The sequence below is a fragment of the Narcine bancroftii genome, chromosome 1 (assembly GCF_036971445.1).
Source record: "Narcine bancroftii isolate sNarBan1 chromosome 1, sNarBan1.hap1, whole genome shotgun sequence".
Taxonomy (NCBI): domain Eukaryota; kingdom Metazoa; phylum Chordata; class Chondrichthyes; order Torpediniformes; family Narcinidae; genus Narcine; species Narcine bancroftii.
Window position 1 is genome coordinate 491741544 of NC_091469.1, and position 22332 is coordinate 491763875.

The 22332-nt window shown below is 46.9% G+C and overlaps 1 protein-coding gene across 5 annotated transcripts in view; it reads right to left on the reverse strand.

Moving 5' to 3' along the window:
* Positions 1-22332, reverse strand: part of LOC138752003 (alanine aminotransferase 2-like) — a 93623-nt gene that overhangs the window by 3237 nt on the left and 68054 nt on the right. For all 5 annotated transcript variants that reach the window (XM_069915145.1, XM_069915143.1, XM_069915142.1 and 2 more), the window contains 2 exons: positions 13991-14146; positions 1816-1928 (listed from right to left, as the gene is read on the reverse strand). In XM_069915145.1, coding sequence (XP_069771246.1) covers positions 1816-1928; positions 13991-14146 — 269 coding nt within the window. The remainder of the gene's footprint in view (positions 1-1815; positions 1929-13990; positions 14147-22332) is intronic.

A 22332-nucleotide genomic window follows, 5' to 3' on the forward strand; every position in this document is an offset into this window, starting at 1 on the left:
AGGACTGCCTAAAGAAATCTCTTGGTGCCTGCCACATTGACCACCGCCAGTGGGCTGATATCGCCTCAAACCGTGCATCTTGGCGCCTCACAGTTTGGCGGGCAGCAACCTCCTTTGAAGAAGACCGCAGAGCCTACCTCACTGACAAAAGGTAAAGGAGGAAAAACCCAACACCCAACCCCAACCCACCAATTTTCCCCTGCAACCGCTGCAATTGTGTCTGCCTGTCCCGCATCGGACTTGTCAGCCACAAACGAGCCTGCAGCTGACGTGGACTTTTTACCCCCTCCATAAATCTTCGTCCGCGAAGCCAAGCCAAAGAAGAAGAAGAAGAAGAACCTTCCTGACTAACCTCCCATGTGGGACCTTATCAAAGGCCTTACTAAAGTCCATGTAGACAACATCCACAGCTTTTCCTTCATCAACTTTCCTAGTAATCTCCTCAAAAAACTCTACAAAGTTGGTTAAACACACCTACCACGTACAAAGCCACATCGATTATCCCTAATCAGTTTCTGGTTATTCAAAATATTGTATATCCAATCTCTTAGAACACCTTCCAATAATTTACCTACTACTGACATCAGGTTCACTTCCCTATAATTTCCAGAGTTAGTTTTGGAGCCTTTTTTAAACAACAGAACAATGTGAGCTCCCCTCAATCCTAAAACACCTCACCCGTGGTTAAGGACATTTTAAATATTTCTGCCAGAGTCCCTGCAATTTCTACATGAGTCTCCCTCAAGGGACTATCTCGCCAGGCCCTGGGGATTTATTCCCCCTTATTCGCTTTAAGACAGCAATCACTTCCTCCTCTTTAATCTGTGTGGGTTCATGACCTCACTGCTTGTTTTCCTGACTTCCCACAACTCTCTGCCCATTTCCTGAGTGAATTCTGATGAAAAAAACATTTAAGATCCCCCCCCCATCTCTTTTGTCTCCATACAAAGCCGACCACTCTGATTGTCAAGGGGAACAGTTTTGTCCCTGACTGTCCTTTTGCTCTTCATATACCTGCAGAAACCCTTAGAATTTTCCTTCACATTGTCTCCCAAAGCAACCTCGTGTCTTCTTTCAGCTTCCTGATTCTTGAGGTTTTTCTTGCATTTTTATACTCCTCAAGACCCTCATTTGCTCCATGTTGCCCGTGCCTGTTATACCCCTCTCTCTTCTTCCGAACAAGATCCCCAACATCACTCGAAAACCAAGGTTCCCTCTGCCTGTGAACCTTGACAGGAACATACAAACTCTGTACCCTCAATATTTCACCTGCCTGCTGTCTCTCTACAGATTTACTCCTCCAATTCTCTCTGACTATTGGGTGGTCTATAAAACAACCCCATGAGTGTGGTTCAACCCATTGACTCTTAACGGTGAATGTAATTTTCACACCATCTTTTCCCTCCTCCACTCCTCCTTCTGTTCCGACCCTCTGGTTCCCTTCCCCCTGAAAATCTAGTTTAAACCCACTAGAGCATTGCTAGCAAACCTTTCCACAAGGATATTCGCCCCCCTCCAGTTCAGATGCAAACCGCCCGGTCAGAACAGGTCCCACCTTCCCTGTTAGAACCCAATGATCCAGAAACCTGAAGCCCTCCCTCCTGCACCATCTTTAGCCACGTGTTAAGCTGCTTTATCCTCCTTTCACCACAGACGTCCCAGTGGCCACGAACCCAGCCCTCACTGATTCCACCCCCCAGTCCCTTCCTTTTCCATTTCCCCCCAGGTCCTCAGGCTGTTCAAAGCCCCCGTGCCCCTCCCCCCAACCCAGTGATAAGTGTCCTCTGCCTGCCTGAAGCCCCCCCTTCCCCGTACCTGAAGTGATAGGTGCCCTCGGCCTGCCCGAAGCCGCTGCCCGGGACCACACATATCCCTGTCTCCTCTAGCAGCTTCATGCAGAAGAACATATCAGGGGCTTGTCCAGCAGCCTGTTAGCAGAGGGCATAGGTCAGTGTCGCTGCTCGGCTCACCCCCCCCACCCCCCAACCCGGTATTCTTCCTTGACTGAACCTCCAAGAGACCCAAGCCTAGATTCTCAGAGCCTCCGACACCCAGGTCATCTCCCACCAACGAGCCCTGAGAATCTGCCCCGCCAGTCCCCGGGGAGAAGAGGCCAGGTGTCACAATGGAGACCTCAACAGGGCAGGTCAGGATCATGGCTGGGAAAGCACGGGGCTCTTGTGGACCAGGGACCTTTCCGACTCACGCCTGCAGGATTGGGTCTCCGGGACCGGGCCCTCAGCATGGCTGTGAAAGGTTAGTCAGGGTGGGGAGAGATTACCTGAAGTGATTCTGATGGGGGTGGGGGGGGGGGTGTTGTGTGGAAGATGGGCGAACCAGGGAGCAGGAGAGGCTGCAAAAACTCTGCAGATCCCCGTAGTGAGCGGAGGGTAACCAGGGTTTTGGGCCTGGGCCCTTCGTCAAGTCAGTGGGGAAGGCGGCAAATGCAATGTTGGTGTTCACCTCTTGAGGGACAGTACACAATAGTGGGGATGTGATGTGGAGACTCTACTGGTGAGACCTTACGGAGAACTGTGAACCATTTCAGGTGCCTTATTTGAGAAAAGACGTGCTGAGATTGGAGATGGTGAGTGTATCGCTGTAACAGCGTCAGCAACGTGACTGGGGTTCAAATCCCTGCTGTCTGTAAGGTGTTTGTACGTTCTCCACGTGTCTGCAGGGGTTTTCCATGGGGGCTCTGGTTTCCTCCCACCGTTCGAAATGTACCGGGGGTTGTAGGTTAATCAGGTGTGTGGCAGAATATTGATATGTTTGTGGGAGATAAATTGGGGCAGGTTTTCAAGTAGGTCACATACAAACACCTTAAAACGGATTTTAATTGGAATACTGGAGCTCTGGCCCATGCTAGACATTCCAGGGCCAACAGTCTTTGCAAAAGCTTTGGAGAGTGCTCAAGAGACTTCACTAATGGATTGTTTCTTACAAAAAGGCAACAGATGAAAGAGCTTGTCGGAGCCACCTTCTGTCTGGAAGAGAGCTTGCTGTTCTAAGAGGATCATGTGGTTTTGCAAGCAGAGAGAGTCAAACAGCCTTTCTCTCTGTGACAGAGAGAGAGAGAGAGAGAGAGAGAGAGAGAGAGAGAGAGAGAGAGAAGTTAGCAGCAACAGCTGGGACTGGAACAGGACAAGCTGGCAAGTTTGTGGAAAACCCATTTGGAAAACAGGTTGTGAGTGCTTAGTTCAGCCTGGTCAAAGCCCTTGAGGTTCATGCAAGAGGAGAGGACTGGCTGCCTAATGTTTCACTTGGAATAAGAGAAACAAGAAGGAACTCTGTGGTGACCTGAAAGAAAGAGGTTATCATCTGGAGAACCCTGAGGGGGCAAGTTCCTTCGGCAAGACACTGGAATGACTGATGGAAGTAAATCAGTTGTGGATGTCCTGGAACAACGAATCTCTTTCTGAAAACTGACAAGAACCTTCCTGAGCGGTAACCATTGCAAATGAAGTTTATAGATGTTTAATTCTGTGCACTGTATAAGAATTGCCTGCAACCAGTGGACTTGGAGGAATGAGAAGTGAGATTGGACTGTGAATCAAAGAACTTTTCTGAACTTACACACACATTACATACACGTGCATTTACAATTAGAAGGGGGTTAAGTTGGGTTAGTTAATAGTGATAAGTTAAAGTGTGATTCTGTTTTCATGTTTAAAGATAATTAAAAGCAACTTTTGTTTAATTAACCATTTGTCTTGGAGAATATCTATTGCTGCTGGGTTTTGGGGTCCTCTGGGCCTGTTACTGTGCTGCACTTCTAAATTTAGATAAAATAATTAAAGATTTAGCAGAATGATACCAGGAATGAAAGGGTTAGCCGATGTGGAACAATTGTTGGCTCTTGGACAGAACTCGATGGAGAACAGAAGAATGAAGGGGAACCTCATTTTGAACCAGCATTTTGAATACTAAAAGGCCTGGATAGAGTGGATGTGGTACAGTTGTTTCCCATGGTCGGGGAGTCTCGGACAAGAAGGCACAAGTTCAGGGTAAAAGGACGTCCATTTAAAACAGAGAGGCGGGAAAATTTTCTTCACTCAGTGTTGTGAGTCTGTGCAACTTGTTACCACAGGCATCTGTGGAGGTGAGATCATTGGGTGCATTTAAGGCAGAGAGTGACAGGTTTTCGATTGGTCAGGACATCGAGGGTAACTGGGAGAAGGCCAGGGAGTGGGGCTGAGTGGGACGATGGATCAGCTCATGATTACAGGGTTGGGCAGACTCGATGGGCCGATGAGCCAACTTCTGATCTCGTCAAGGGATGAGCAGGAAGCAGGCGGACACATGAATAAAAGTGTGGGGGAAGGAGAGAGGAAGGGAGCAGGGGACAGGCCAATAGGTGAAAGGGGTGGGAGAGGACAACGCTGAGGTGATGGGGAGGGAGCAGCTCTTTGAATGGAGAGATGGAAGGGGAGAGGTGGAGGAAAGGAGACAGAGGGATCGGGAAAAAGAGGGGTGGGTGGGTTTAACGGAATCCAGAGAAGCCAATGTTAATGCCATCTGGTTGAAGGGTGCCCAAGATGAGATGCAATTTGCAGGGTGACCTCGGTTTGGCAGTGCACAAGACCATGGAAAGACATATTGGAGTTTGGAATTGTGGTTCCCGCTAGTGTGTTGGGCAGAGCCAAAAGCGCAACAAAGCCATCTCCCCCCACCTGCGCAAGTCTCCTTGATGTAGAGGGGGCCAAAGCGGAAGCAGCGGATCCAGCCGACGGCCCCCACAGATTCGCAAGTGTCGCTTCACTGGGAAGGAGCATTTGGGGCCCCGAATGGTGGAGAGGGAGGAGGTGTGGGCACGAGTGGAGCACCTCCTGTGGACACAGGGGCAGGTACAAAGGGGATAGATGGTGGGGAAGAGAGGAGTCATGGAGGGAGCAGGGACGACAATAACAAGATAAATCACAGCAATGTGACCAGGTAGAAAATGAGATTAAAAAGTGCAAAAGGGTCGATAAATATTCACACGAGAGAAACGCGGAAGCCTGTGTTCGCTGTGTCTGTGGTAAAAACATGGAGATGCTGGAGGAACCACCGGGACTCACAATGTCCGTATCAGGTAAAGATAGAAAATTGATGTTTCGGGCCTGAGCCTGATATTTACAGTCGCAGTTAGCGCAAGGGGAAGGGGATGTGCAGATTCCACGACTGCAGCGTCTGAGCCCAAGATGGCGGCACGGATGGCGTAACAGTTGGCCACAATGCTGCTACAGCACCGGCGATCAGGACAAGGATTTGAATCCCGCGCTGTCTGTGAGTTGTCGTCCTCCAGCATCTCTGTGGTTTTAACTACAATCAGACCGTCTGCAGTCTGTGGAGCTTCACTCCCTCCGAACACCAAGGACATTTGCCAAGGCACGTAACAACGCTGAATACATCCTCCCAGGAGGCACCACTGCTTGGGAAGGGAACTGCTCCACCCAACACTCCTCTCCCCTCTGTCACACCCCCTTACCCTTACCCTCCATCATATGGCCCCCTCCCCTCTGTCACACATCCCCTCCATCGCACGCCCCTCCATCACACGTCCCCTCCCCTCCGTCACACGTCCCCTCCCCTCCGTCACACGCCCCCTCCCCACCGTCACACGCCCCTCCCCTCCGTCACACGCCCCTCCCCTCCGTCACACGCCCCTCCCCTGTCACATGCCCCCTCCCCTAATATGACCCTCTCTCTCGTTGGTACCTCTATATATTGATTGGAAAATTTCCTGAACACATTTCACAAACTCCAAGTCATCTAGTCCTTTTACAGTATGGGAATCCCAGTCAATATTTGGAAAGTTAAAATCTCCCACTATCACAACTTTCTGCTTCTTACATTGGTCGGCCATCTCTCTACAGATTTGCTCCTCTAATTCTCTCTATCGGGCGATCAATGTGGTCACACCTTTCCCGATCCCCATATAGCCCTTTAGATAAACCCTCAGCTTGGCACAGCTGAGATTTTTTTCCCTCACTAGCAATGCCATTCCCCCCTTTCATCCCTCCCCCTCTATCACGTCTGAACCAACAGAACCCCAGAATATTAAGCTGCCAGTCCTGCCCCTCCTGTAACCAAGTTTCACCAATAAGAAGTTCATAATCCCATGCATCAATCCATGTCCTAACCTCGTCAGCCTTTCTAACAACACTCCTTGTATTAAAATAAATACAGCTGAGAAAGCTTTGATTTCTCTCTAGTCATGCAGTCCTCGCAGGACCTTTCTCCTCCTCACTGACTGCTCCAACGTTCTGGTTCCCCTTCCCCTGCCAATCTAGTTTCAACCCATCGGGACAAGACAGACAAACCGACCTGCAAGGATACTAATCCTCTTCCAATTCAGATGCTACCTGTCCCATCGGTACAGATCCCAGCTTCCCTGGAAGCCCTCCCTGCCACATCCTGTCCTCAGCCACCTGTTAAGCTGCCTTATCCTTCTAATTCTAACCTCTCCAGCACATGGGAAACCATCCTGGCATCAAACTCCCTGAACTCTCCTCACCTTTCCAACCGATGTCATTGCTCCCAACATGGACCACAATATCTGGCTGATCACCCTCCCACCAAAGAATTAAATTACCTTTAGTTTCCGTGTATTTAAATTACCTCTTTTTTTACTTCAATTAAAGATATGATTGTTTAAAAAATCTACTACGAAAACAACCACGAAGTAAGTAAGAATTCCACTGCTATTGTACGATTGAACACAGAACATTACATCTCTTCGGCCTGGAAACCTACTCCACAACAATCTCTCCCTTCCCTCCTCACGTTCATTAATTTTTGTATCCATCCACGTGCCTGCCTCAGAGTTTGTTAAATGCCCCTAATGTTCCAGCCTCCACTACCACCACCCCTGGCAAGGCATTCCAGGCCCCCACCACTCTGTGTAAAAAGAAAACTTACCCCTGATGCCACCCGTAAATTCCACTCCCCTCCCCTTGTCCTCTGGTGTTTGCTTGTCTCGCCTCGGTAGAAATGTGCTAGCTGTGTCTCTCTTAACCTGCCTCTCATAATCTTGTAGTCTTCTATGAAGTCTCCTCTCACCCTTCATCACTCCAAAGAGAAAAATCCCAGTTCTGATAACCTTGCCTCTCCAATCCAGGCACCATCCTAGGACCGGCGTTCGAATCCTACGCCGTCCATAGGGAGTTTGCACGTTCTCCCCATGTCTGCGTGAGTTTCCCCGATGAATCTGACTTTCTCCCACCGTTTGAAACGTTAAAAAATTAAATGCAAAATCTCCTCTGCACCCTCTCCAAAGCTTCCACATCCTTACTGTAATGACACAACCTTAACTAAACACAATGCTCCAAGTGAGTTCCAACCAGAGCTTTATGGAGCCACACGGCTCTTGAACACAATCCCCTGACTAATGAAGGCCAGCATATCGTAAACCTTCTTGACCTCCTGTCAACCTTCCCGGCAACCTTTAGGGATCTATGGATCTAAACCCCAAGGTCCCTCTGTTCTTCTGCGCTAAGAATCCTGCCATTAACCCTGTACTCCACCTTCAAGATCATCCTTCCAAAATGCATCACCTCACACTGATCTGGATTGAACTCCATCTGCCTCTTCTCCACCCAACTCCACACCCTGTCTATATCCTACGACAACCTTCTACACTTCCAACCTTCAAGTCATCTGCAAACTTAATGACCCATCCCTTTACATTAAAAAAAAAACAAAGAGCAGGGGTCCCAGCTTCAAGACCATAAGATATTGGAGCAGAAGAAGGCAAATCGGCCCATCGAGTCTGCCCTGCCATTCCACCATGATCCATTCTCCCACTAAGCTCCACTCCCCTGCCTTAACCCCATAATCTTTGATCGCCAGTCTATACAGATACCCACCAATCTCTGCCACAAATACACCCAACCACCTGGCCCCCACAGCCACTGGAGGCAGCAAACTCCAGAGGTTCATTGCTCTCTGGCTGAAGAAATTCCTCTGCATCTCTGTTTTAAATGGGTGCTCTTCAATCCTGAAGTTGTGCCCCCTTGTCCTAGGACCACCCCCCCCCCCCCCACTGCCACCACCATGGGAAACAACCATACCACATCTACTCTGTCCAGGCCTTTCAACATACAAAATGCGTCCCCTCTTCATTCTTCTGAACTCCAAGGAGAACAGTCCAAGAGCTGTCAAATGTTCTTCATATGCCGATTCTTTCATTCCAAGAATCGTTCTAGTGAATTTTCTTGGAACCCTCTCCAATGCCAGCACCTCCTTCCTTAAATAACGAGCCCAAAAACAGTCCCCTGAACCCAAAGTGAGGCCTCACCAGTGCCTTATAAATCCTCAACATCGCATCCCTGCTCTTATAAACTACTTCTCTCGATATGAACGCCAACTTGGCATTCACCTTCTTTACCTCCCTCTCAACCTGGAGGTGAACCAGGAACTCTGCTAGTCACTGACCTCCAGGCAAAAGATGTTCCATCTTCTACTAACCTCTGCTTTCTGCAGGCAAGTCCGTTAAAATTAAAAGCTCCTCTGCACCCTCTCCAGAGAAACAAGGCGACCAGAACTGAGCACAATATTCCAAGTGTGGTCCCCTTGGATCCCATGCGGCGTGACTTTACAAATGAGAGTTGGACAATGTTTACGATCATCGTTGGGGTGGGACGGTTAGTGCAACGCTGTTAGAGTGTTGGCAACCGTGTGGTCTGTCAGGAGTTCGCCCGCATGAGTTTTCTCCTGGCGATCAGGTTTCCTCTCACACTACAAAACGTACAGGGGGGGGATTTGAAGGCCAATTGGTGCAATTGGGCAGCTTGGGCTCATAGGCCAAAGGCCCTGTTATTGTGCTGCATGGCTAAATTTAAATTTAAAATTTAAATTATCGATTAAATAATCCTGCAGGAGGAATATCAACTAAACGGCATGAGGGTGAAGGGGCTGCAGACCCTGCAATATTCAGCAGACAAATATTTGCGGGAGGAACACAGCAGGTCAGATTGTGGGGAGATGGTTCGCCAACGATTCCGGTGAGAACACCGTATCCAGGCTGGATTAAACGGAAGGTGCGCCAACGATTCTGGTGTGGGACACCGTATCCAGGCTGGATTAAACAGATGGTTTGCCAACGATTCTGGTGTGGGACACTGTATCCAGGCTGGATTAAACGGAAGGTGCGCCAACGATTCTGGTGTGGGACACCGTATCCAGGCTGGATTAAACAGACGGTTCACCAACGATTCTGGTGTGGGACACTGTATCCAGGCTGGATTAAACAGACGGTTCGCCAACGATTCTGGTGTGGGACACCGTATCCAGGCTGGATTAAACAGACGGTTCGCCAACGATTCTGGTGTGGGACACTGTATCCAGGCTGGATTAAACAGACGATTCGCCAACGATTCTGGTGTGGGACACGGTATCCAGGCTGGATTAAACAGACGGTTCGCCAACGATCTGGTGTGGGACACCATATCCAGGCAGGATTAAACAGACGGTTCGCCAACGATTCTGGTGTGGGACACCGTATCCAGGCTGGATTAAACAGACGGTTCACCAACGATTCTGGTGTGGGACACTGTATCCAGGCTGGATTAAACGGAAGGTGCGCCAATGATTCTGGTGTGGACACCGTATCCAGGCTGGATTAAACGTAAGGTGCGCCAACGATTCTGGTGTGGACACCGTATCCAGGCTGGATTAAACAGACGGTTCGCCAACGATTCTGGTGTGGGACACCGTATCCAGGCTGGATTAAACAGATGGTTTGCCAACGATTCTGGTGTGGGACACTGTATCCAGGCTGGATTAAAAGGAAGGTGCACCAACGATTCTGGTGTGGACACCGTATCCAGGCTGGATTAATCAGACGGTTCGCCAATGATTCTGGTGTGGGACACCGTATCCAGGCTGGATTAAACAGACGGTTCGCCAACGATTCTGGTGTGGGACACTGTATGCAGGCTGGATTAAACAGACGGTTCGCCAACGATTCTGGTGTGGGACACCGTATCCAGGCATGATTAAACAGACGGTTCGCCAACGATTCTGGTGTGGGACACCGTATCCAGGCTGGATTAAACAGACGGTTCACCAACGATTCTGGTGTGGGACACCGTATCCAGGCTGGATTAAACAGAAGGTGCGCCAACGATTCTGGTGTGGACACCGTATCCAGGCTGGATTAAACAGATGGTTTGCCAACGATTCTGGTGTGGGACACTGTATCCAGGCTGGATTAAACGGAAGGTGCGCCAACGATTCTGGTGTGGGACACCGTATCCAGGCTGGATTAAACAGATGGTTTGCCAACGATTCTGGTGTGGGACACTGTATCCAGGCTGGATTAAACGGAAGGTGCACCAACGATTCTGGTGTGGACACCGTATCCAGGCTGGATTAAACAGATGGTTCGCCAACGATTCTGTTGTGGGACACCGTATCCAGGCTGGATTAAACAGACGGTTCGCCAACGATTCTGGTGTGGGACACTGTATGCAGGCTGGATTAAACAGACGGTTCGCCAACGATTCTGGTGTGGGACACCGTATCCAGGCTGGATTAAACAGACGGTTCACCAACGATTCTGGTGTGGGACACTGTATCCAGGCTGGATTAAACGGAAGGTGCGCCAACGATTCTGGTGTGGACACCGTATCCAGGCTGGATTAAACGTAAGGTGCGCCAACGATTCTGGTGTGGACACCGTATCCAGGCTGGATTAAACAGACGGTTCGCCAACAATTCTGGTGTGGACACCGTATCCAGGCTGGATTAAACTGACGGTTCGCCAATGATTCTGGTGTGGACACTGTATCCAGGCTGGATTAAACAGACGGTTCGCCAACGATTCTGGTGTGTGACATCGTATCCAGTCTGGGTTAAATGGATAGTTCGCTAACGATTCTGGTGTGGGATCGTGTATCCAGGCTGGGTTTAACGGACAGTTCGCCAACGATTCTGGTGCGGGACCGTGTATCCAGGGTGGATTTAACGGACAGTTCGCCAACGATTCTGGTTTGGGATCGTGTATCCAGGCTGGGTTTAACACACCAAATCGTGCAAGTTGCCAAAGAAAGCAGAAAGGCGAGGGGAGAAGTGCAGTTTAGATTTCATCAGGGGAGAAAGGCGATTGAGACGGTGAAGCGACCTTGGTGGTAGAGTTGAAAAGCTGCTATAATTACGTGGCAAATACATCTGTGGTCAGAAATAAAGGCATTCATTGTTGTGAGCAGGAAAATGTAGAGCATGGCAACATTAATCTTGGGTGGATCCATCAAAAGTGAGAGAGCAAGAGCCTGAGGGCAGTGGGGAGCTGAAGGCAACAAGGATCAGTAACTAAACAGAGCTGTAAATGGATCGTTTATATCCCAGTGTAGCAACATGGAAACACTGGAGATTTATCTGTCTTCAGGGAGGGTGGGGGTTGTGCCCAGATTGTTGAAAGAAAGTGTGTGGAATTGGGGGGGGGGGAACTGCATGCAGTTCAGCCAGAAGAGGAGATGGTCAAAATTCCACCCACCCACCCCCCACCACCTTCCTCAGTTCCTGGAACAGCCAACAAACGTTCCTCATATTCCAGGGATCTTCCTTGTGAACCTTCACTGAACCCTCTGCAATGCCAGCACCTCCTTCCTTAAATAGGAGCCCAAAACTGTCCCCTGTGCCCCAAGTGAGGCCTCCCCAGTGCCTCTGCCATCCCACTCCTCCCAAGGGGGAACGTCCTTCACTCAGGGAGTGTGGAACGAGCTGCCAGCAGAGGGTGATGGGTGCGGGCTAGAATTCAACTGATGATTGGATGGGAGAGCTGTGGCCAATGGGATGAGGGCAAATAAATTCTCATTTTTTAAATTTAGGCATACAGCACGGTAACAGGCCATTTCAGCCCATGAGCCCGTGCTGCACAATTTACACCCAATTAACCTATACCACCCCCTCAATATGTTTTGAAAGGTGGGAGGAAACAGGAGCCCTTGGGAAAAACCCACGCAGACATGGGGGGAATGTACAAACACCCTACAGATTTGAACCCCGGTCCTGCTCGTCGGTGTGGTAAAGGCGTAGTGCTAACTTCTATGCCAACTGTGTCGCCCAATACTGTGGAAAAATGTGGGCAGGCGTCCAAACAAAGTGGTGGGAGGAGGAGCAGGGGGAGGAGCGCGGTCCCACAGGCAGCAGGTGATAGGATGGGTGGCATCAACGTCAACTTCTCTGGTTCCTGCTAAACCTACTCTCCGTTCTTCCCTTTCCTCAGCTCTCCCCTCGCCTCTCCATTCACAGAGCCACCCCCCTGTTCGCTGCGGTGGCCTCCCTCCCTCATCCACCTATAACCCCCTGCCTGTGGGACCGTGCTCCTACCACTGCCCCTCTTCCCAGACGCCTGCCCGCATTTTTCCATTCCTTGACGAAGGGCCCGAAATGTTGATTATGGATCTTTACCTTTGTTATATAAAGGACACTATTTGACCAGCTGAGTTTCTCTAGTATTCATGTTTTCACCTCAACCACCCTGGCTGCGGACGGTCGAATGTTCCCCTGGTCTACAAGTCCATGGATTCATGGAGGCAGCGGCTCAGGTTGATCAAGGATTGAGAAAGATTCGTGGGATATTTATCTTCACTAACTTGGGCACAAGAAATCGTTACAGGAAGGATATGGATGTCGTGGAGAGGGGGCAGAGGAGATTTCCCAGGATGGTGCCTGGATTGGGAAATAAGTCTAATGAGGCAAGATTAGCAGAGCTGGGGCTTTTCTGTGGAGTGTAGAAGAATGAGAGGAGACTCGTTAGAGGTCTACAAGCTTCTGAGAGGCTCAGATAGGGTGGGCAGCCAATACCTTTTCTCGGGCCGACAATAGCAAATAACAGAGGACGTGTGTACAACGTGACTGGAGGGAAAGTTGAGGGGAGACATCAGGGGTAAGTCCCTTTCACACAGAGAATGATGGGTTACTGGAATGCATTGCAGGGGGTGCTGGTGGAGACTGATAGATCTTCAGATCGGCAGGTGTAAGAAAAATAGAGGGTTATAATTGGCATGTTGGTATCAATAAGATAGAAAGAGGGCAGAGAAGATTTACTAGGATGTTGCTGGGACTTCAAGAATTGAGTTACAGGGAAAGGTTAAACAGGTTCGGACTCTATACCACGGAGTGTAGAAGAATGAGGGGAGATTTGATTGAGGTATTTAAAATTAGGAGGGGGACAGACAGAGTAAATGTAGGTTGGCTTTTTTCCACTGAGGGTGGGTGAGATACAAACCAGAGGTCATGGGTTAAGGGTGAAAGGGGAAAAGTTTAGGTGGAATGTCTTCACACAGAGAGTGGTGGGGGTGTGGAATGAGCTTCCAGCTGAGGGGGTGAATGTGGGTTCAAGTTTCACATTTAAGAATTTGGATGGTTACATGGTTACCCTGGGATCGTGGGCTCCTCGCACGTCTGCATTTCCTGTCCGCTGTGTAAGATCCCCAGAGTGTAGATGGTACAAGGGTCAGGGGAAGTGTGAGAGAAAAAAATATGTTTCAGGGTCACAGGGGAATGAGGAGCAATGGGAGCAAGAATGGATGAGGGTGAATGGCCTCCTGACCTTGGGAGAAATAGGGAAGTATCAATATTACAGCGAAGTCAGGAAGATAGTTCTGGAACAGTTTGTTAGTCAGTTCCCGCTGAACCCCACACAGACCATCACAGAACACGTGGGAAGGGTGGAGTGGGTGCAGTGGTACTGGGACCCTTGGGTGGGATGGCTAGCTGTGGCACCCTGGGTTGGGTTACCTGCGACCCCACAGTGACGTGGTTATCAGGACAGCGGGGGAGTTACCTATGACTCCGTGGTGAGATAGTTACCTGTGACCCTGCAGTGAGATGGTTATCAGGATGCCGGGGATGTTACCTTTGACCCCAGTTGACAATGGTTACCTGTGACCCTCGTTGGCGATGGTTACCTGTGATCCCGTGTTGAGACAGTTATCAGGATGGCAGGGTGGTTACCTGTGACCCCACGGTGAGACGGCTATCAGGACGGTGGGGTAGTTACCTGTGCTGCGTCGATGGCCCGTGGTGGGATGTTGATGCGGGGGAACGAGTACATGGCTCCTTGCACCGGGTTACAGCGAATCCCCGGGACCCCACGGAACACCTCCTCGGTCAGACGCGCCCGTTCTGCTAGAGATCGCAGTACGCATGTCTTCTCCTGGGGAGACAACACTTGACAGGTCAGGGGATTCTTGCTCACAGACCCTGACTGGTTCCCCAATAGATGAGCATCTCACATACCATCAGGTCTTTCACACCCAACCCCAACCAACCAATTTTTCCTTGCAACCGCTGCAATCGTGTCTGCCTGTCCCGCATCGTACTTGTCAGCCACAAACGAGCCTGCAGCTGACGTGGACTTTTTACCCCCTCCATAAATCTTCGTCCGCGAAGCCAAGCCAAAGAACAGTACAGAAGACCGCAGAGCCCACCTCACTGACAAAAGACAAAGGAGGAAAAACCCAACACCCAACCCCAACCAACCAATTTTCCCTTGCAACCGCTGCAACCGTGTCTGCCTGTCCCGCATCGGACTTGTCAGCCACAAACGAGCCTGCAGCTGACGTGGACATTTACCCCCTCCATAAATCTTCGTCCGCGAAGCCAAGCCAAAGAAGACAGTACAGTACAGGCCCAATCTGTATCAGTGCTGACCAATCTGCCCATCAATACTTACCCCATTTAGAACACAGAACATTCCATCACAGTCTCGGACCCTCATCCACAATGTGATGCCGACCTCTGTCAGCCTTCTCTACAACTATTTAATTTTTGCCCACCACTCATGCAACCCCCTATTTTACTTACATCCGTGTGCCTATCTCACAGCCTTTAGTATAGTTCTATTGTACCAGCCTCCTCCACCACCCCTGGCAAGGCATTCCAGGCCGCCACAACTCTCTGGGTAAAAAATGTACCCCTGTCTCCCCTAAACTTCCCTTCCTTCACTTTGTACACACGTCCTCTGGTGTTTGCCCTAGGAAACAGTGCTGTCTGTCCACTCGATCTGTGCCTCACAGTCTTGTCAACCTCTATCAACTCTCTTTTAATCCATCTTTGCTCCAAAGAGAAAAGTCCCAGCTCTTCCAACCTTTCCCAATTCAGGCCACATCCTCGTGAATCCCCTCTGCCCCCTCTCCACAGCTTCCACATCCTTCCTGGATTGAGGTGATCAGAAATGAACACAATACTCAAAGTGTGGTCTCAACAGACGGTTATAGAGCTGCAAGAAAGTTGAATCTATTTCCACCTTGTGACTTGGGTGTTCATCTAACACAGAGATTGATGATACTGCCAGATGATGCAGGAACAGAAGTAGGCCATTCGGACCCTCGAGTCCACTCTGCCATTACATCAAGAGCTGATCTATTCTCCAACTCAGTCCCACTCCCCGGCATTCTCCCCATAACCTTTGATACCCTGATGACTCAGTTACCTACCAATATCCCACGATACACTCCCAGGGTCAGGTACAGAGTGAAGCTCCCTCCACACTGTCCCATCACACACTCCCGGGATCAGACAGAGAATGAAGCTCCCTCCATACCATCCCATCACACACTCCCGGGGTCAGACATAGAATGAAGCTCCCTCCATACCATCCCATTACACACTCCCAGGGTCAGACAAACAGTGAGCTCCCTCTGCACCGTCCCATCACACATGCCCAGGGTCAGACACAGAGTGAAGCTCCCTCCACACCATCCTGTCACACACTCCCAGGGTCAGACACAGAGTGAATCTCCCTCCACACCATCCTGTCACATACTCCCAGGGTCAGACACAGAGTGAAGCTCCCTCCACACCATCCTGTCACACACTCCCAGGGTCAGACACACAGTGAAGCTCCTTCCACACCATCCCATCACAACTCCCGGGGTCAGACACACAGTGAAGCTCCCTCTGCACCATCCCATCACACACGCCCAGGGTCAGACACAGAGTGAAGCTCCCTCCACACCATCCTGTCACACACTCCCAGGGACAGACACACAGTGAAGCTCCCTCCACTCCGTCCCATCACACACTCCCGGGGTCAGACACAGAATGAAGCTCCCTCCACTCCGTCCCATCACACACTCCTGGGGTCAGACACAGAGTGAAGCTCCCTCCACACCATCCCATCACACACTCCCGGCGTCAGACACAGAATGAAGCTCCCTCCACTCCGTCCCATCACACACTCCCAGGGTCAGACACAGAGTGAAGCTCCCTCCACACCATCCCATCACACACTCCCGGGGTCAGACACAGAATGAAGCTCCCTCCACTCCGTCCCATCACACACTCCCAGGGTCAGACACAGAGTGAAGCTCCCTCCACACCATCCCATCACACACTCCCGGGGTCAGACACAGAATGAAGCTCCCTCCACTCCGTCCCATCACGCACTCCCAGGGTCAGACGCAGAGTGAAGCTCCCTCCATACCATCCCATCACACACTCCCGGGGTCAGACACAGAATGAAGCTCCCTCCACTCCGTCCCATCACACACTCCCAGGGTCAGACATAGGATGAAGCTCCCTCCACACCATCCCATCACACACTCCCGGGGTCAGACACAGAATGAAGCTCCCTCCACTCCGTCCCATCACACACTCCCAGGGTCGGACACAGAGTGAAGCTCCCTCCATACCATCCTATCACACACTCCCGGGGTCAGACACAGAATGAAGCTCCCTCCACTCCGTCCCATTACATACTCCGAGGGTCAGACACAGAGTGAAGCTCCCTCCACACCATCCCATCACACACTCCCGGGGTCAGACACAGAATGAAGCTCCCTTCACTCCGTCCCATCACACACTCCCAGGGTCAGACATAGAGTGAAGCTCCCTCCACACCATCCCATCACACACTCCCGTGTCAGACACAGAATGAAGCTCCCTCCACTCTGTCCCATCACATACTCCCAGGGTCAGACACAGAGTGAAGCTCCCTCCACACCATCCCATCACACACTCCCGGGGTCAGACACAGAGTGAAGCTCCCTCCACACCATCCCATCACACACTCCCGGGGTCAGACACAGAATGAAGCTCCCTCCACACCATCCCATCACAAACCACTGGTGTTGTGTTTGTTCCTTGAAGAAGAACTTGTTTGGGCTTAACTTTTGAACAATTTTAAAAAAAATCTGCTTGAACAAACACAACCGACTTATGTCCTGATCTCCATTTTATGAAAAACACATCTCCACACGTCGTTCCCCTTCTTCAACAAACACAAACTCATACTCTGTCTACATCACCATACTTTCTCTCCATTCTGTGGCCAGTCTTCTTCCACTCAGTTGCTCTCACTCAGTCGGTGATGTGCATTAACAGTCCTTTTCTGGTCTGCGATGCGTTTCCACCGGTGTTTCGCTTGTGTTTTCTGCGTTAGTGTTTGTGTCCTGTGAATAAAGTTCCTTTTCAACACGTTCTGGCCCCTTTTGTGTGCAAACAGATGACGGGTCACAACCATGGATTGGAGCTCGTGGTCGCAGATCCACGCGGTTCCTTCTCAGAGGTGTCTCTCCCTCTGTCTGGATCTGGTCAGAATGTGGATCTATTTCCTCTCGCATGTATCCTGGCGAGGACCACGTGCCAGAATTGCGATGTCGGATTCGCACTGGAACTCCAGGCTGCAGGACTGGGTCGCCTTTTTGCAGTCTTATCCTTATACTGTTTCTATTTGACTCCACCATAGCCTGTTTGACTTTGCGTTGCTCCTTCTTGTGTCAGCAGATATTCACACATTGGAAGGTTGTTCCTTACATGTTGACCCATCAGGCAGATGGGTGAAGCTCCCTCTATACAGCAGAAATAAATTATTATCTTTTGAACAAATGAAGGACAAATATGGAATAACTCACGGTACAATGTTTGCATACCACCAACTGAAAACCTACTTGAAGGACAAATTGGGAAGCAGGCTGAGGGCACCAGAAGGAAGCAGCTTTGAATATGTGATTACAGACTCAATGATATTTAAAAGATTTATTGCAAACATTTACATCAAACTGCAAGAGAGAGAGAACGTGGAAACAAACTGTAAACCCAAACAAAAGTGGGAACAAGATTTAAACATAAAGATAAAGAATGAAACATGGGAAAAGCTATGCTCCGGAACTATGAGAAATACAATAAACATGAGGTTACACATGATACAATATAATTGGTTACACAGGCTATATATCACACCCCAAAAGTTAAATAAATGGGACCCAACATTATCAGAAAGATGTTTTTGCTGCAAGAAGGAAACGGGAACAACAGGACATGCAATTTGGGCATGTGAGAAAGTGGAAATGTTTTGGGAAGATCTAAACCAGGTATTAAATAAAATTACAAAAAGCAACATACCAGAAAATCCAGAGATCTTTCTTCTAAGTAATATAAGAAGTAAAGAACTTGGACTCGATTTGGATGAAGCACAAAAAAGATTTATTATAATAGCCTTAGCTGTAGTAAAAAAATGTATAATGTCAACTTGGAAATCAGAAAGAGCCTGAGAATACAGCAATGGTACATGGAAATGAATAAATGTAGTCCATTGGAAAAAATAACATATAATTTAAGAAATGCTCTCTCTCTTTTTTTTAAACTTTTTTATTTTTCACACCATAAATCACAATAGCCATGATATACACTTTTTCTTTTCCACACATTTACAGTGACTTTTTCTCCCTCCCCCCTCCCTCCTCCCAAGCCACCCCCCCACCCCCCCCTCTCATCCATTTTAGGTATACAATCTAGGTTGCATTAATTCAGTTAGACAATGTTGTCATTCAACAAAAATACACCAGAAATTCTACTGAGTCCATTCTTTTCTTTTCTTCTCCTTCCATCAACTTAGGTAATGTTTGTTCCCGGTAGGTTTTCGCTATTGTATTTAATGTAAGGCTCCCATACTTGTTCGAATATTTCAATATTATTTCTTAAACTATATGTTATTTTTTCTAATGGAATACATTTATTCATTTCTATATACCATTGTTGTATTTTCAAATTATCTTCCAATTTCCAGGTTGACATAATACATTTTTTTGCTACGGCTAGGGCTATCTTGACAAATCTTTTTTGTGCATCTTCCAAGTCAATTCCAAATTCTTTATTTTTTATGTTACTTAGGAGAAAGATCTCTGGATTCTTTGGTATATTGTTTTCTGTTATTTTATTTAATATCTGATTGAGATCCTCCCAAAATTTTTCTACTCTCTCACATGTCCAGATTGCATGAATTGTTGTTCCCCTTTCTTTTTTACATCGAAAACATCTATCAGATACTGTTGGGTCCCATTTATTTAACTTTTGCGGTGTAATGTATAGTCTGTGTAACCAATTATATTGTATCATACGCAGCCTCGTATTTATTGTATTTCTCATCGTTCCAGAGCATAACTTCTCCCATGTTTCCTTTTTTATCTTTATATTTAAATCTTGTTCCCATTTTTGTTTAGTTTTACCATTTGTTTCCTCATTCTCCTTTTCTTGCAGTTTAATATACATATTTTTTATAAATCTTTTGATTAACATTGTATCTGTAATCACATATTCAAGGTTACTTCCCTCTGGTAAACTCAAGTTGCTTCCTAATTTATCTTTCAAGTAGGATCTCAGTTGGTAATATGCCAGCGCTGTATCTCCAGTTATATTGTACTTATCTCTCATTTGTTCAAAGGATAAGAATCTACTTCCTGAAAAACAATTTTCTATTCTTTTAATCCTTTTTTTTTCCCATTTTCTAAAGGCAAGGTTGTCTATTGTAAAAGGGAGTAGCTTATTTTGCGTCAATATTAGTTTTGGTATTTGGTAATTTATTTTATTTCTTTCTACATGAATCTTCTTCCATATATTGAGGAGATGGTGTAATACTGGAGAAGTTCTATGTTGTACCAATTTTTCGTCCCATTTATATAATATGTGTTCAGGTATCTTTTCCCCTATTTTATCTAATTCTAGTCTCGTCCAGTCTGGTTTTTCCCTTGTTTGATATAAATCTGATAGGTACCTTAATTGTGCGGCTCTATAAAAATTTTTGAAGTTTGGCAATTGTAAGCCTCCTTGTTTATACCATTCTGTTAATTTATCTAGTGCTATCCTCGGTTTCCCCCCTCTCCATAAAAATCTCCTTATTATTTTCTTTAACTCTTTGAAGAATTTTTCTGTCAGTTGTATTGGCAATGCCTGAAATAAGTATAGTATCCTTGGAAAAATGTTCATTTTAATACAGTTTATCCTTCCTATCAGTGTTAGTGGTAGCTCTTTCCAATGCTCTAAATCGTCCTGTAATTTTTTCATTAGTGGATTGTAATTGAGTTTATATAATTGGCCTAGATTTTTGTTTATTTGCACACCTAGGTATCTTATTGCCTGCGTTTGCCATCTGAATGGGGATTCCTCCTTAAATTTTGAGAAATCCGCGTTATTCATAGGCATTGCTTCACTTTTATTTACGTTTATCTTGTATCCCGACACTTCTCCATATTCCTTCAATTTCTTATATAGTTCTTTTATTGATAGTTCTGGTTCTGTTAAGTACACTATCACATCATCCGCAAACAGACTGATTTTATATTCCCTGTCTTTTATTTTTATTCCTTTTATATTATTATCTCTTCTTATCGATTCTGCTAGTGGTTCTATAGCTAGCGCAAACAATAAAGGTGATAGTGGGCATCCCTGCCGCGTTGACCTGCTTAAGTTAAATTGCTTTGATACATGTCCATTTACTGTCACTTTCGCTAACGGTCCCTTATATAATGCTTTAATCCAATTAATATACTTCTCCGGTAAACTGAATTTTTGCAATACTTTGAACAAGTAATTCCATTCTACTCTGTCGAAGGCCTTCTCTGCGTCTAAAGCAACTGCTACTGCCGGTGCTTTATTTCCTTCTACTGCATGAATTAAGTTAATAAATTTACAAATATTGTCTGTTGTGCGTCTTTTTTTGATAAATCCAGTTTGGTCTAAATTTACCATTTTCGGTACCTGTTCTGCTAATCTGTTCGCTAATAGTTTAGCTATTATCTTATAATCTGTGTTTAGCAGAGATATTGGTCTATATGACGCTGGTGAGAGTGGATCTTTCCCTTGTTTTAGTATCACTGTAATTATTGCTGTTTTACATGAATCTGGTAAGTTTTGTGTCTCATCAATCTGGTTGATTACATCCAGGAGGGGCGGTATTATTAGGTCTTTAAATGTTTTGTAGAATTCTATTGGGAGTCCATCCTCTCCTGGTGTCTTATTATTTGGTAAATTTTTTATTATCTCTTGTATTTCTACTGTTCCAAATGGTTCTGTTAATTTATTTTGTTCCTCTATTTGTAGTTTTGGTAGTTCAATTTTAGTCAAAAATTCATCTATTTTCCCTTCTTTCCCTTCGTTTTCGGTTCGGTATAATTGTTCATAGAATTCTCTGAAGTTTTCCTTAATTTCTTTTGGATTATATGTAATTTGTTTGTCTTTTTTCCTTGTTGCCAATACCATTTTCTTAGTTTGCTCTGTCTTAAGCTGCCATGCTAAGATTTTGTGTGTTTTTTCACCTAGTTCATAATATTTCTGTTTTGTCTTCATTATATTCTTCTCCACCTTATATGTTTGTAATGTTTCATATTTTATTTTTTTATCCGCCAATTCTCTTCTTTTGGTTGTATCTTCCTTTATTGCTAATTTTTTTTCTATGTTTATTATTTCCCTTTCCAACTGCTCTGTTTCCTGATTATAGTCCTTCTTCATCTTGGTTGCATAACTTATTATTTGCCCTCTAATGAATGCTTTCATTGCGTCCCATAGTATAAACTTATCTTCCACTGATTCCGTATTTACTTCAAAGTACATTTTTAATTGTTTTTCAATAAATTCTCTAAAATCCTGTCTTTTAAGTAGCATGGGGTTTAATCTCCATCTATACATTCTTGGAGGGATGTCCTCTAGCTCTATTGCCAATAACAGGGGTGAGTGGTCCGATAATAGTCTAGCTTTATATTCCGTTTTCCTAACTCTCCCTTGAATGTGGGCTGATAACAGGAATAGGTCTATCCTTGAGTATGTTTTATGTCTAGTCGAGTAGTGTGAGTATTCCTTTTCTTTTGGGTTTTGTTTCCTCCATATGTCCACAAGTTTCATTTCTTGCATTGATTTAATTATAAATTTGGTTACTTTGTTCTTCCTGTTAATTTTTTTCCCCGTTTTATCCATATTTGGATCCAAATTCAGATTGAAATCCCCTCCTATTAGTATGTTCCCTTGCGTATTAGCTACCTTCAAAAAGATATCTTGCATAAACTTTTGATCTTCTTCGTTAGGTGAATATATATTAAGTAGATTCCAAAGCTCTGAATATATCTGACA